The sequence below is a fragment of the Phoxinus phoxinus genome (assembly GCF_949152265.1).
Source record: "Phoxinus phoxinus genome assembly, chromosome: 4".
Classification (NCBI taxonomy): Eukaryota; Metazoa; Chordata; class Actinopteri; order Cypriniformes; family Leuciscidae; genus Phoxinus; species Phoxinus phoxinus.
In genome coordinates, this window is record NC_136879.1 from 19,194,132 (window position 1) to 19,210,468 (window position 16,337).

Sequence of the window (16,337 nt, forward strand, 5' to 3'; positions counted from 1 at the left end):
TAAAATGAGTGCTTACATGTGTTTCGGAGAACACACACATATACACAAGCTATTGCACTGAGACATATAGTCCATATGCATGTGTACATAATGTTTGTTTATAAGTGCACACGTGTGTGAAATGTGCATAATTGAAGGTGTTAAGAACGTAGATGCACATGCACAAACACACGTGGATGTTGTAAGGTGTGTGTAACATCCCGCTCGTGTCTCTTATCGCAGCGCCCAGTGCCGCTCCCCGGGGGGTCACCGTAACAGGAAGCGGAGACAACGGCACAACGATCCTGGTATCCTGGCAACCGCCCCCAGAGGAGGAGCAGAACGGCCTGGTGCAGGAGTATAAGGTACGAACCAGACGAAACAAAGAGAGTGTGGTGGGGAAAAAAACAATAGAGTGAAGGATGGAAGTAGAGGAAGGAAATAGGAAGTGGAAGAGGAAATTATATTTACTGGGTTACAGTCTGTTCATTTTACGATGTGCTGGTGGTGAATGGATGGAGATAGTTTAGTGGATACTGGTTTGATTTTTTTGAGGGGTTTTTAGTTGTTGTGACATGCTGCCATCTAGTGGTTAACATGAGGAGTTACCACAACCTTCGCCAGACAGATGTGCTCAGAGGGGGAGTATAGGCTCATATAGGCTGTTTTCCATAATCCTGGATAACAATGTGCCAAAACATTCCCTTATAAGCATGTTTTGATATATTTGTAGGTTTATATATATATATATATATATATATATATATATATATATATATATATATATATATACATACAGTATATACTTATATTGCAATGTAGTAAGTGTATATAGCTTTATATATATATATATATATATATATATATATATATATATATATATATATATATATATGTAAGACACAGTATATACTTATTGCTATGAAGTGTATATAATACGGTTTTTTAATATATTTTATTGATGGTCTTTTTGACCAAAATATCTATTTGACTGCTTAATGTGGCAAAATGTTCCCTTTTAAACATGGTACGTTATTTTTCCTAAAGAAAATATATAAATTATGTTTTTATTTGTAGACGCTTTGTCTCTTTTAGTGCCGCCTTTGCTATTATGTACTTTTGCAATATGACTAGACATACAATTATGATTGCAGGAACAATTTCCTAGTGTATACTCTCCGTCCTTTATTCTCTTTCTGCGTGTCTTTATGTGCTTTTCTTGTCCAAACAAGATAACAGAGCGCATCTCATACGATATTCCACTCAGGCGCTCATGTTTTAATGGGTTTGCGGCATTTCAGCGTTTAGTTCGTAGGCCGCGGCTGACGGGAAGAGGCTCGGTTTGAGTCGTTCAGTCCCAGTTCATTTTCCAGGTAAATGTTTTCAGGCAGTGTAAGAGAAGGTAGTGAGTAATTTCATGCTTGTTAAATTGGGCGGAGGAGGATTTTTCGCTAATCACTTTTCTCGCACACTTATTTTTTTTCTGCCCCGTTGTGCCTCAGGAGAACTTCAGAATCCGTCCTTTCTCGTTACCTCACTTTTGCTCTTTTTACACTTAATCCACTTTTTTTTTGCCCTTCGAAGCCTTCGGGGATGTCTAAATCTGGTTAGCGTTTCCGAAAAGAGGGACGTCAGCATGGAAAAACATGTAAAAAAGCATTTTGTTTCTATGTGTGATTCCGTAGAGCTCAGTGTAGATCTGTGCGCTGACCCTATAATGGAAGTTAGGCGGTCAGAGAGGGGGCTATATCACATTTCACTCCGGTGAATGGGACCCCTGCCGGGCCTGTGATTGTGTTAGGGTGAGGGTGGCTGATCCAAGCTCTGCTCACGCACAGGGTCGCACACACACTTTGACGCTCATTTGGACGGCACGGCTGGCTGAGCTTCCCGAGAGGAGGAAACAGACCAGGGTTCACTGCGCGCAATGAAAACAAAGAAAACTGCATTTTCATGTCAGGGAAAAACAGACGGGATGTCGGGACCACAGATAGGGAGTGTTATTGTAGGTGGTGGATCTTGTTTTCATGACACGTCTCAACTTTAGCGCTACATGATAGTGTGTGAATTTATCCAGGATGAAGATAAGGTTGCCAGATCTGCGTTACAAAACTATAGCCCAACGACTATGTCCCAGATATCCATGGACACATTCAAAATATGCCATTTCAATACCTAATATACATATTTTACAATCACTGTTATGCTAAGTAAACACCACTATATCATAGTGATCATTAGTCCAATATAACTTTTTTCTATACAAGTTTTTCAGTCAAATATGCAATATGTGACCCTGGAGCACAAAACCAGTCACATGGGTCACAATTTTGAAATTGTTGAGATGTACATCATTTGAAAGCTGAATAAATAAGCTTTCCATCGATGTATGGTAAGGATAAGACAATATTTGGCAGAGATACAACTATTTGAAAATCTGGAATCTGAGGTTGCAAAAAAAAAAAAGAACATTGAGAAAATCGCCTTTAAAGTTGTCCATTTATGTTCATGATTGTGCTGCATTCACTCACAAAAATAAATGTTTTATATATTTACGGTAGGAAATGTATAAAATATCTTCATGGACCATGATCTTTACTTAATATCCTAATGATTTTTGGCATAAAAGAAAAATCTATAATTTGACTCATACAATGTATTGTTGGCTATTGCCACAAATATATCCATGCGACATGTGACTGGTTTTGAGGTCCAGGGTCACACATGTCAAATCTTTAAATCAACATACGGCGACAGTTTAAATGTAGCTTAATTCCGCTGGAAAATCGCAGACTTGGCAACCCTGTCTGATGGTAACATTCAAATTGATTGACTTACAAACAATTGATTTGATTTGCAAACAAAAGTTTGGACACACTTAAATGAATGGATTCTTTTCAGATATTTTGATCAAAACATGTTTTAATGCATGAGATTAGTTTTTAGACACAAATAAAATTATAATTTTAGACATACCTGTAGGACACTTCATTTATGCTTCTCTTTATATTAAACATATTTTGTTCTAAAGACCTTTTTAGACAAAATATATAAATTAATTAATAATAATACAAATATTTTTACACAAAGGTTTGGTCTCACCTGAGTGAATTTATGCTTCTCTTGATATTAAAAATATGTTGTTCTAAAGACTTCTTTAAATGTTTGAAATTCGTTTTTTAAACAAAATATACAATTAAATTAATAAAAAAAAAGAGAATAATTTTACACAAAGGTTTGGACACACTTTACTAAATGTATTCTTCTTATGATCATAAAACTATTTAGTTCAAAAGACTTTGCTTTAAATTAGTTATTTGATTAAATAAGTAAACAAAATTAATAAATCCTACATTTTAATTTCTTTAGTTTAATGAACGTTTTATTTGTAACTAAAACAATATTGTGGGCACTACATCATTCCTATACTTCAATTTGTGTTATTTCAAAGTTTTAAAGACTTTTCTTGAAGATGTGCAAAATAGTACGACTTTTGACCGGTTAGTCTGTGTCAGCATCACTTAAAAAGGTTCACTCGTTCAGAACAGACTTGTTATTCAACATAAATCCTTTTTTATTAAGTGCTAAACGCTTGTCTCCCATCCTGTTTTCTTCACGTTTCCTCCCTCAGATCTGGTGTCTTGGTAACGAAAGCCGATACCACATTAACCGCACTGTGGACGGTTCCACACACTCGCTTCTGATTCCCGGCCTGGTCGCGGGGGTCACGTACAGGGTGGAGGTGTCAGCCAGCACCGGGGCTGGTCCCGGGGTCAAGAGCGAGGCCACGTCCTTCCAACTGGGTGAGTCCGCTTTACGTTGTTCGGATTGAACACTGCGCACAATATTCTCTTGATAATGTGTTACTGAAACACAACAAACAGTGATACAGCTAAGCCCTTTTTAACAGCCGGCTGTGTTATTATGACTGGAAAGGTTGATGATAATGGACATTATTAGAAAAAAACGTACTGTGAACGGCACGGTTGTAACTTGCCTTGTGGTTAGCCACCAAAATGTATGTAATTTACAAAACCAACCTTATCAGAGTTCTCATTCTCTTCAGAGAATAAAGGAGACATAAGGTGCAGTTTAAAGCCTTTAATTGCTTTAAAAGTTTATCTCTTCATAAACTCACCAGCTTTAACTTGTTCAGCCTCAAGACATCGGTGGCAACCGTTAAACCGCTCTGAATGGAAATGATTGTGGCACAGCCTGGTATTGTGCCAGTGCATACAGGTGGATAATAGGCCATCCGGTTATACAGATCAGATTTTAATAAGACGACAATCACAGTGCCGTCAGAGACTAGTTTACAGTCAGATGTCTGACAGGAAGAGATTAAATCGTATTCTGAAACCCTGATGGATGCACAAAGAGAGACACGTCCATTAAAGTACACTAGGGAAAACGGTTGATCACTTTTTGAACTTACAGTAAATGTTCTCAGTTGTAGAATGTGCTGGTTTTTAAAGGAGTCGTCAATTGAGAAATCACATTATCCTTGACTTTTTGACATTTAAGAGGTCAATCATGTACTATAAAATACCCTGTAAGTTTCAGAACTCAAAACTTCCTTGCTAGCAAAAAAACCCCCCAGCTCTTATTGAAACCAAGTATGATGTAATAGTGCGACGAAAGATAGACGCCTACTTCGACATATTGCCTCTTTAGCCCCGCCCACATATTAGTCACATGTCATACTAGTAAATAAGAGAGACGCAAACACAGGATTACTCAAGCAACTTCTGTCTTCCTTGAGATCCCAACCATGGATGAACTTTATTTTTAATAACAAAGCAAGACAATGTTGGTGTGTTCGCCTCATTTTACTGCGGGTTCGTCTTTAAACAAGACACAGTTCGACGCAGGATTTTCAGAGAGACTGAAAACGAAAGATGATGCAGTGACGACTACATTGGATCCGACAGTAATGCCTCAACACACAAGTGTGAGGAACAATGTTTTCACCATGTGTCACTATTGCTTTGTCGGTTACACATCGTTTGATATGTACTCACTTTACTGAAAATGATGAACGGTGTGGTATATAACTGTGGAAACTCCAAGTACTTCAACTTTATTCGCCACAACCAAGACTTATAAAGTATATGTAACACACATAAATCTTTCAACTATGTAACGAAATAAACACATTTATGTAGCATCTTCATTAAAACACTAATATAATGTATTCAGGGTTTGATATTTTATATATATATATAGTTGTTATTATTATAAAATTTGGATTTCATCCATTCATTTCTTATTCAAACAAAATCCTGTCATTCAGCCATCTCCTCCCTTCCTCTTTCATCCTCATCCTTTTCACCAAAAATGTGTTTTAGGTGGACAGATCAATACAGTACAAATAACATAACAAAAGAACAGTGATATACTAGAATAACAATGTTTTTTCTGTTAACCAAATGCTTTTTAATCGTCGCTATTGCTTCAATGCAAATGAACAAGCGCGCTGTTATTTGTTGCGTAGTAACAGGCGTGTTCAAGTAAGCCAGATATGTGCAGATTCTGAGCAATACGCTGTATTTAATATATCATGATGATTCACGAGTTGAGTGTTTGCGCTAAATATGCGCAGATTTGGCTTATACGAACTTCCCCAGCAAAGTGCGTAAACATAATAATTAACACGCCAAATTGGCAAGTGATTTGACGGCGTTACCCGCCACAGTTGATCTTTACCCGCATTTGGTGGTTGTTCATTTTAAACCCTGAATGTAATAAAATACAATACTACCTCAAAAATACATACTGTAAGAATAAATATAACTAAAAATTAATGAGCACGCTGTGGGTAATTCTAATACATGTCCCACTTTGAAAGATGTTTGCTAGTGCAGAGTTGAGCTGTAAGCTCACATACAGAGGCGGTGGGTTTGCAGTGTGGGATGAGTGACTGATCTGACTGCATTCACCGCCGCTGATTCCCCTGCTGAGTGTGCTTCTGTGGCCTTACGCCGAGGTAAAAGAGGGCCACTGGAAGCAGAGGATGATGGTCTCGAAAGCATTTGTCACACCGTGGGCTTTCTTGCATCTCTGCAGCCTACGCACCTGTCCTGGCCTAGCTTCTCAGCGGAGTCTCAGTCACGACCAAACAACAAACAAAACCTCCGAGACAGGAAGCACAAAGAACAGACTAACAAAAAACAGAGCAGGGAATACAGGGGGGGTGAGGAAGAGATGCTCAGGTTTCGGTGGAACCTGTTTGCCCCCCGGCTGAAAAAAAAACTGAACATAGTCAAATGATGAAAGTGATGCCCACATGAAACAGGGAGGAAGAGGAAAACAAGTCAAACAGAATGAAATTTATTTTGGGTCGACAGCCCTAGTTTCTCTTTAATGTAAAAAAAGAATAAGAGAGGGAAGTTGCTTTTTTTTTTGGTTGCAGACAGACAATGTCTTGTCATTAATAATTGATCTTTTACATAATAGATAAAAGCACTGAATTTTCCATTCTAATTCTTATTCCAGTTTGAAGTCAACTTTAACAAAATTCACGTTATTAATCATGAATACGATTTCTAGCGAAATGAACCGCACTAGATTAAGCTGTTCTTTTCTGTTGCTGCTTTGATATCAAAATAATTGTTGTTAATATTATCATCTGTAAAATATGTGATACATTCAAAGGAATATTGTGGGTTAGACAAGTTCTGACATGCGAAAAAATATTGTTTATTGACTTTAATATTAAATGTATCTACAATTGGATTGAAAAGTACAAAACACTTTTTGCTAAAGGTATATTTAACCTGGAATATTCCTCTTTTTTTTTGCATCAGTGATATGTTTATGTCAAATATTTCATATTACTATTTCAGACTCGTCAGGTCGTGTTCTCCCGCCGCCGCTGGACGACGAGAACACGATTTCTCAGCAGATCTCGGACGTGGTCCGCCAGCCGGCCTTCATCGCAGGCATCGGCGCAGCCTGCTGGATCATCCTCATGGTCTTCAGCATCTGGCTCTACCGTCACCGTAAGAAGAGAAACGGCCTGAGCAGCAGCTACGCCGGCATCCGCAAAGGTCAGTCCGCTCACTTCCGAGGCTCAGAACGTTTCTGTTAGCGCTGCTCATGCTAAACTACTGATTTGACAGTGTATTCGCATATAACCATTTAAAAATACATAAAATCAGTAAGTCACCCCAACCTAATAATTATGAGTTTATGAGCTATTATTAAGGCGTGGCGTGCGTCTCATCTGAAACGGAGAAAAAAATCCAACTGATCTTTTAATATGGAGTCTGTGTGTTCTTGTGTTAGTCAGAGGCAGATGTTTGATCGTTTCACTATCGACTGTTTTTTTTTCTTTCTCTGGTCGTGTTTGGCTTGTGTCGTCTCCGGTTTAATCTCAAATGCCAGGCTCTTTTATTAAAGCTAGTATGAAAATACTAAGTCTGTAAATGAGTCTGATCCCTTCATTGCCTTTTTTTTCTCCCTGTGGTCCGGCGTTTTAAAAATCCGTTTCCTCTTTTGACCCTGATGAATCACAATGGATTCCTTACAGTCAGAATTCAGAGCTTTCTTTCCGTTTTCTCCTTCATTGAAGAGATGACAGAGATGGTGAGCGGAACAATGCTGCTATAGCTAGCGTGTCTCAAGGACATGAAGCTAATGGAATGTTTATTGGCAGGAATCTAAAGGAAAAGATCCAAGCCCATTCATTAGCGTTAGCATTCATAGACTCCCAAGGCTGGGCCGCATTCAACTTAATTGAACGTGTCGACCACAAGAGCACAAAAAAAAGCCAAAATGAATGTGTCCATTTTTCAAGGTTGAGAGCACCTGAATTTATTTACCAGGATGACTCGACAGCTTCTTGTTTCGACGGCCGCACGAGATTGACTTTTGAAGAGACATTCTTTCTAAATGCTAGTGGAATTATATAGAACATATCTTACACAACACAAAAACGTTATAAGGATTACATGTGGGCGTGTGCTTGTATGGCTTGCAGACTAAATGTTATTTAGTCTAGTCATCTCTTAGTGTAGTTAGTTATAACCATGCTATGTAGTCTTGGAAGCTTAGAAACAATAACATTGTGCATGATAGTATAAACTTATTAGAAAGTATGTCAAAAAGTAGTGTCTCTTGTGCCTGAAAAAGGGACTTTTAACACAATGAAGGGCCTCTGGTTTTAGTGTTTCTTGATCTACTAAAGACGTTCCCACTTCCTGTATTGCTCTGCAAGTCACAAGAATCCACAGGTTGCCATGTTTGAACCGGTTGCTGCAAGTCTCTTAAGCGTGAGCGTGTTTGAGCAAAGGTGGATAACAGTAAACACATGAAGTGGTAATCTGTTTTCCGGGTGGAACGGGGTGATGCGGCCGGGAGAGATGTATAATCTTGCAGCGTGTGTGAGTGAGTATGTGCGTGTGCGTTTACCTGTGAGTGTGTGATAAATTGTTTAAATACACAGATCATCCCCAGACCTCCGAGATTTCGATTCACTTATCGTCCATCAAATGATCTTTTTTTCCCATGCTGCATTTGGCCTGCCAAGCGTCAATCTACTTCTGCTTCAAAACCATCGTGCATACAGGATAAAAATCATCAAAAAAAAAACGGGCCAATCTATTAGACTCATCTTTTCTCAGAGCACTGCCAAGAACCAGACGAGCGCAGCCGATAAACGTGACATTTGAAAAGGACGGCGGCGACTGACGATTTTAAAGGTTGTTTTCCCGTAAATATGCGAAGATGAGAAGGTGAAGACAGCAGGTGTTGGATTCTGATGTATCGATGTAACGCTGCCAAAAAAACAATCCTGACGGGATCACGCGCAACAGCTTCCTGCGCTGATACTTTGATGTTTCTGATGGGCTGTTTATTATGAATTCTGACCCCATATCGCTCAGATTGATTCAGCCGTGTTCATCTGCTTATTGGAGCCTTTGATCAACATGAAAGAAACTAGATTTTAGATCAGAACGAGGGGCATGTGTTATAATAGATTTAAGTCTAAGTTAATAAAGTGCAGCCTTGCACGAAAGCTTGCCATCTGATGTTACGTGTCTGGATTAATATAATATAATATAATATACGCTAGTATAATATATATTACTGTTATGATTCATATTTTTTATATAAATTAAATTTAAGTAATATAAATAAAAAATGTTTATTAAAATAATAGATAAAAAAATGTGCATTAAAATAAATGCATTCTATTAATATAATTATATGAATAATTTATTTTAATAATACTATATAATATAATAAAACAATTTTTTATCGTTTTAAATTACATTTAGTCAAGCTTTTGTGGCAAGGATCAGTATCACTATTGATATTGTAATCAAACTAGCTATTTTCACTTGGTGGATGATACAAATTCATATAAATTGAGGGGAAAATTCTATAGATTTACACAGTATAGGGACCAAAATATATAAAAAGAGAGCTCTTTTTACTTGGACGAGTATAAGCAACCACTCTGAATACCCAACATTCTATATATCAATATTTTCTCCTCTATACAGATATATAGAGTGAATCAAACACACAAAACCACAACTGTAAAACCACAGAGATCAGATGACAAGAAGCATGAAATGAACTCTGTATTTATGATGAGGTTTTAATGTTCTGTGTAATTGGTAACAGACCTGTTACATCAGAGACTCTAAAATATGACGACAAATGCCTTTATTGAAAACTTTTTCCAATAACTGCACAGTACTGCTATGATGAATCATTTATTTTTTTGAATAATAACAATTCTAAATCTGAATCTGATGAATAATACATTCTTTTTCTTTCCCTTTTGTTCTGTGTCTGCAGTGCCCTCCTTCACCTTCACCCCCACAGGTAATCACACCTTCCTCACAGCACATATGCACATAACTCCCACAATCCCTAGAGTGTGACGACTTCCTGCCCAGCGGAGTTGGAAAGTGCACTGCAGTGTAATGCTTTCCAGCCATTGTAATGAAGTGTCCCTCAAGACTGGCTTCAGTCACGTTCGTTCTGCCCAGCAGAACTCAAAACAAATATGACACCACCAGGCGAAAGTGTGGGAGGCACGGCCTCTCTTTAAAAATACATCTCGCCACAAGAAAGGAACCCCAGTCTGAGGTTTACATGGATAATCAAAGAGAACTTCAGTCGCATGGACTTGTCAGCATAAAAAGAAGTCAAAAATAAAAGACGGAGAGGGAGGAAAGTGCTTAAAGAGAAGAGTGCTTGACTAAAGAGGGCTGTTAGAACTGGCAAAGGAGCTGATCAAAGCGCTAACGCTGGATAGGAAGCTGTGACATCAGAAGTTTTGTGGCCAATTAGGCGAAGAGAGGAACTGGCCTAGCGTGAGGATTGAACTCGGATGACTTTTACATGCCAGAGAAAGACACTTGGACCCTTTCATTATTTTTCATCTCGTGCAATCTTTCTGTAACTGCTGTTGACTCACCTAGTTTTGGGAGTTTTTTGTTAAAGGGGCAAGAGAGGCGCGGAGGATTGGGAAAGAGAACGCTTGTTTTTAATAGCTTTATTAAGCTTTATTTCCACACGCTTACTGGTTTTAAATGAAACACAGGGGCTTGCAAGATATGAAAGAAAATATACAAAGCATGGATGAGCATTCTTAGCTTGAAATTGTTAAAAATATGCCATCATTTATTCATCCACGTTATTTTCCAAACCTGTATGACTTACTTTTTTTCTGTGGAACACAAAAGGACACATTTTAAATGTTTTGTATGTTGTTTTTTCTACATTAATGTAATTCATTTTATCTACAGTGGCCTATCAGAGAGGAGGAGAGGCCGTCAGCAGTGCGGGAAGGTGAGATGTTCTTAAAAAAACACATTTTGTTATTTAACACCTTAAAATAGCCACGCTAATATTCATTAGAAGCCAACAATGTCCATGTGGAGGGTGTGTACTGTAGTGTAGTTGCATTTTGTTGACACTAGGGGGCATTTTTGTCTTGGCAAAGACGCCTTTGGAGGTTGTACATTGAGACGGAGTCCTGCAGAGCCCAGATGAGACAAAAGCCCTTCGTTTCGACCATGTTAATGCAATAATTGTGCATGCAGGTGCACCCATGCTCATGTGCAGTTGTGCATGTGTGACATCTTTGTCCTTGTTTGAATAGTTGCAGACGATACTTAGAGTGTCGTCCCCTTTATGTCGTCTTTTAGAGTCTAGCTTTTCATTGAGGAGGTCTTTGCCCTTGCCTGGAGGAAAGGTTTACGCCGGTTTTGAAGCTTAAAGAGTCTGTTAGAAAAATACAAGAAAGAGACAGACCATGCTGCAGGGATATAAGGCACGAGCGCTTGCTTTGAAGCATCACATTGCACAAAACTCTTTCTTTGATGTTCTTTTTATGCCTTTGATAAACGTCCCTAAAAAAAAAAACCTCTCTCTGAATCCCTGTTTCCTCAGAATCATTTTAATGTGACCTTGTTTTATCACATTAGCCAATTGTCTAACAAAAGCCAGTGTTTTGATATATAAAATCTCATACCACTGACTTCAAGTGCAAGATTTGATAGAAACGGTTACTACGGCTCTGTGTGTATTCATATATGAGTTTATCCAGAGCCTTCTCCAGCTCTTGAGATCATGGTGATTGACTGTGACACCCTGGCATGCGCTTGGAGCTCCGAGCTCTTCCTTTAGCGATGGCTCGGTTAATTCGTGTTTTTCTTTCCCAGGCTGGAGCAGCAATGTTCTCCAGCGCTTGGGTAATCCACACAGAGATCTAACGGTCACGAGGCCTCAGGGAAACGGTGTCATCAGCCATGAGCAACTCAAGCAAACACAATCCATTTAGCACAGATACAACCCTGAGAGATGCACTGGGATAGAAGAAGATGGGATGGGCTTCTTATTTAAAGCTGAAGCGTGTCATTTCTGCACCACCAAATGGAATGGTTTTCCCTCTGCCTGCCATTGGTCAGACAACCATTTAGCCCAGCCCTAAAACTTCAATGTTACTGCATTGGCCTCAAATGATTCCTGCCTGTATTGAGTCAATTAAAAGTCACAAAAAGTCTAAAAACCTAATTAAAACAAGACTGAGTACAACTGATCACGATCATACTTTGTGTATTTACCGTTTCCAAATTAAAGTTTGCAATAAATCACATTGTGTCTGTGTTTTTTAGGCCGGGTTTATTGAATATAGGTGAATCGGCAACCCAGCCCTGGCTTGCGGACACCTGGCCCAACAGCTGCTCCAATCACAACGATTGCACCATCAACTGCTGCACCGGGAGCAACGGAAACAGCGACAGCAACCTGGCCACCTACAGCCGCCCAGGTAAGCCTGTGTGCAAGTGTGTAGTGGTGTACAAATATTCCACTTTATCTCGCACTTCCAAACATGTAGCATTTTAGTTTAAAATGCATGGAAGCTGATGTTTAAAGAAACAAAATTATGATTATCGATAGAGATTATTTTTCACATTTATTCATTTAGTAAGCGCTTTTACCCAAAGCGTCAACTGAGGAAAAGAGTTACTTACAATTGAGGAAAAGACTTGCTAAACAGGGTTTATTATGGTAACTGTGACTAAATGATGTGTTTTATTTGATTTAAAGCAACCAATTACCATTAACGGTGTTCATTTCCCTCTTTTATCACCGTGTTCGTGCAATGCCATTTTCCTAAATCTCATTGAAGTTTTGGCTTATTAATTTCAACTGAAGTTTCCAACTTGGAAGAAGTGGCGTTCTATTGCACCGTTCCAAGCAGGAAATTCCAACTTTCCAGGTTTAATGGAATGCAATATAAGTATTGTGTCCTTCCTTTGACACACGACTGTGTGTGATTTGTTGGAACGTGAATGTTTTAGGGAAAATAAAAGCTCCCGATATTGAAAAGGCCCTGCAGGCTGTAGTCCAGCTAATCCAATCAGCCGCCTGATTTCCATACCGCCGTTAGAACCTTTTAATGCAGTTTCTCTAAGTGCTCGCTTATTCAGGAAACCAGGAGTAGTAACAGAGGTCAAAATAGACCTGAGAGAGAAAAAAGAAAAGAAAAAGAAAGGGCGAGGAAAGAGGAGGAGTGATGGAGCACCTCCAGGTGGCTTTATTTCAGGAGTCAGCAAGTTACTTTACAAACAAAAGAACGCCAGGTTGACTCGTGAGTCCAAAGAGACACACACACTGAAAGTGACAAAGTAGTGTTAATTTACAGTCACCCAGTTTTCACAAAGCAAGTCTTAGTTTGGACAGCGGTGTCACTGTTGGTTCATTTAATGATATTTAAACGTTACTACAAGAGCTTTTTTTGTTCCCAGATATCAGCTTGTGTGACTAAGCCATTGGCTAAGAGCATTTCATTCATTACAGAACCCTTAAATGGATCCAATCCTTTTAGAAAATGTCTTTCTATTGAATATAAGAAATTTGCTCCCATATTCATGGGTAGACCTGAGGATTAGGCTTTGTGTTTGTTCATACCATTCATAGAAACCATAGATGGGGCTATTCTAAACCAAAAGCTTTGCTTTACCTTTGATATCCGTTTATTTGGAGTGTTTTCACTAACAGATTGCTATCCATGTCGCCTTCATCAAAGCAGGAATGAAGGATAAATGTTGAGTGATTCTCACAGCATGACATGTTAAAAGCTTGACACCCGCTTGCCTGGTGTGCCAAATACTAAAAAATCTCCAGGATATTAACCGGATCAGTACCCACAGGGCTTCTCTGGAAAGACTTACGACTTAGTTTGTCTCATTCCATGGGATCTTTTATCATTGATACGTCAACCTTTGAAGTGCAGAGCCGTTCCTTCTTATGGAAACATGAGCTACGCTCGAAATCTGTCCAATGGCAGGCCGCGGTATTTACGCGCCAAGCTTCTTGCTGAGATTCCAGGGAGGATTTGAATATTTTATGAGCCGGGGAAAATTGGATCTGTCAGAGGATGGGCTTTTACAGCGTTCCTCGTTTTGGAGGCTTTTGATTCGGACGTGTTGGAACATCCTGCTTGATGAGCCGGGATGCCTTTCGCGCGGCTGCTCGAGAAACTCAAAGTGACACGCTTGGCTTGTGTCGTGGACGAGGGAAAAGCTGTAGGGAAAAAATAAATTGTACGCTATCAGGGAGTTTTATCTTAGTTTTTGAATTTCGGGTGATCCACATCATCTTAGAAATTTCTGTAGCCTTTATGTCTGAAAACATCATTCTCGGTTTTAAAGCTAATCTGCATTTTAAAACCAACCTAGTGTCTTCGCTCCATGAGTTTCATCCATTAGTTTTCAATCCAGTTTCATCCATAGTCTACTAAGTCCTTTGGCTATCAAAATGTCTTACCCCTCCTTCTATCGTCCAGCTGACTGCATTGCCAACTACAGCAACCAAATGGACAACAAGGCCAGCAACCTGCTGGCTCCAGACACGGGCCTTTACAGCGACGTGGACCTCTCCAACAAGATCAACGAGATGAAGACCTTCAACAGCCCCAACCTGAAGGACGGCCGTTTCGTGGGACCCGGTGGTCAGCCCACGCCCTATGCCACCACCCAGCTCATCCAGTCCAGCCTGGCCAACAACAACATGAACAGCAGTAGCTGCGGCAGTGGAGGAGGAAGTGCCGACCTTAACGAGAAGCAGAGCTGGAAGAGCAGCCAGGGAACGCCTCAGAAACAGTCCGACATCAACACGCCACTGCAGTATAACGTCATGGAACAAAACAAACTGAACAAGGGTGAGTTCTGTGGATTTAATTGCGGTCCCAAAAAAATTAAAGCAGATTTATTCAGATTTGATCGTGAAGACTAGTTCAAAATCTTCAAAGAAACCCATGCCATGGTTTCTGGGTTTACCACAAAGGTGTGTCATCAAATTGCTGCACTTCGGGTCTTGTTATTCAGTCGTCTCCTCATATTCAGACAGTAGCCAAAAAGAGTACGCCGATTTATTCAGATTTGATTGTGAGGACTAGTTCAAAGTCTTCAAGGAAACACATGCCATGGTTTCTCGCTTTACCACAAAGGTGCATCATCAAATTGTTGCTCTTTTTGTCTTGTTGAACAATTGTCTCCTCATATTCAGACCGTAATAAAAGTGTTACACAATCTTGATACTTAATAGCATCTCTGGCACCTTTACATGGGGCTCTTTCACTTTCTAACCCCTTTTATATCTGTCACGGCTGCTCGTGTTGCGAATGTGTGTAATTTAACTCGACGCTCTGCTAGTCAACTTAATCCATATTTATAGCTGTTGTTTCACTGTTTGGATGGGGATGAAGGTAAAGAGGAGGCTGTGAAGTGTCGGATGTCTCAGAACAGTGTGAAGCCAGAGATCTTAGATTACTGTACAAATAAGGGGGAATGTAACTCAAGCTCAAAGCTATCCATTATCTGCTGCTTTATATTGTGCCACTAAAAAGGTAATTGTGTTTGCTTTATAACTCAACTTGCATGAATCTAACTGTGTGTGTGGGTGTGATATTTCACACTTGGTAGACAATTGAAACCAGTCACCAACAAGTCATAACCGCTTATAACTGAAACCCTTTTGTAACCTTTTACCACTCAAATGTCTGATGTTCCACTCTGATTCATTCTCTTTTAAAGTGTCCGCTTTTATAAGAGCTTTTAATTTGTCTAGTTCACAAAATAACTTTTATTCAGTTACTCTGGTATATAATGCCTCACCTGGACGTATAATAAAAACTCAATCTCTTGACTGTAACCCCTTAGACCACTACCGAGGTGAGGGTCCCATCTCAGTCACCATCCCCTATAACCAGGCCCAGGACGTCCTCACAGGAGGAACCTACAGCAGCTCGGACAGAGGAAGCAGCACCTCTGGTAAGACATCCGTCTATCCAACGGTTCATTTCTTACAAAACCTGCAGACATAACCTACTAAACATTCGCAATTTACACATTATTCCATTTTCTTTTCATTTCCATTATTTCTGAGCCTTTTCATCACTTCAAGAGGCAGTAAATCATATGCAAAACAGGACATTTTCAAATCGTTTGCTCATTGTTGAGAAACTGCGGGGAACAAAGAGAAACATTTATGTCAGAACAAAAGGGTGTGATTCTTCCTCATGATTTCTGAGGTGCACGGCCGCATATCTTTAAACACGGCAGCAACATCACTCCCTCATTCCTAATTTCTTTAGTTGAAACCATGTTCCCTGCAGATTTCTAAGGTCTGCCGCATTTTCCGGGGATGTTTCTGATTTGGAGGATATCCTCCCTCCCTTTTTGCGTTTCGCCCCACCGTCATTAATTACTCCGGCTTTCATCCATCCGACTCAAAGAAAGGGGGGATAATGTTGTCAGAAAGCCGGTGTTTGTTGCGGGACAAAGATAAATGAGCCCCATTCTGCGGCGTATGCAAGGCTGCTGGCGTAA

The 16,337-nt window shown here is 39.6% G+C and overlaps 1 protein-coding gene across 2 annotated transcripts in view; it reads left to right on the forward strand.

Annotated features, from left to right (window-relative positions):
- The window catches only part of robo1 (roundabout, axon guidance receptor, homolog 1), a 168,708-nt gene that overhangs the window by 139,346 nt on the left and 13,025 nt on the right, over window positions 1-16,337 (forward strand). For both annotated transcript variants that reach the window (XM_079610868.1, XM_079610867.1), the window contains 8 exons: window positions 223-344; window positions 3,611-3,782; window positions 6,825-7,028; window positions 9,790-9,816; window positions 10,746-10,788; window positions 12,117-12,271; window positions 14,294-14,668; window positions 15,669-15,779. In XM_079610868.1, the coding sequence (XP_079466994.1) occupies window positions 223-344; window positions 3,611-3,782; window positions 6,825-7,028; window positions 9,790-9,816; window positions 10,746-10,788; window positions 12,117-12,271; window positions 14,294-14,668; window positions 15,669-15,779 (1,209 nt within the window). The remainder of the gene's footprint in view (window positions 1-222; window positions 345-3,610; window positions 3,783-6,824; window positions 7,029-9,789; window positions 9,817-10,745; window positions 10,789-12,116; window positions 12,272-14,293; window positions 14,669-15,668; window positions 15,780-16,337) is intronic.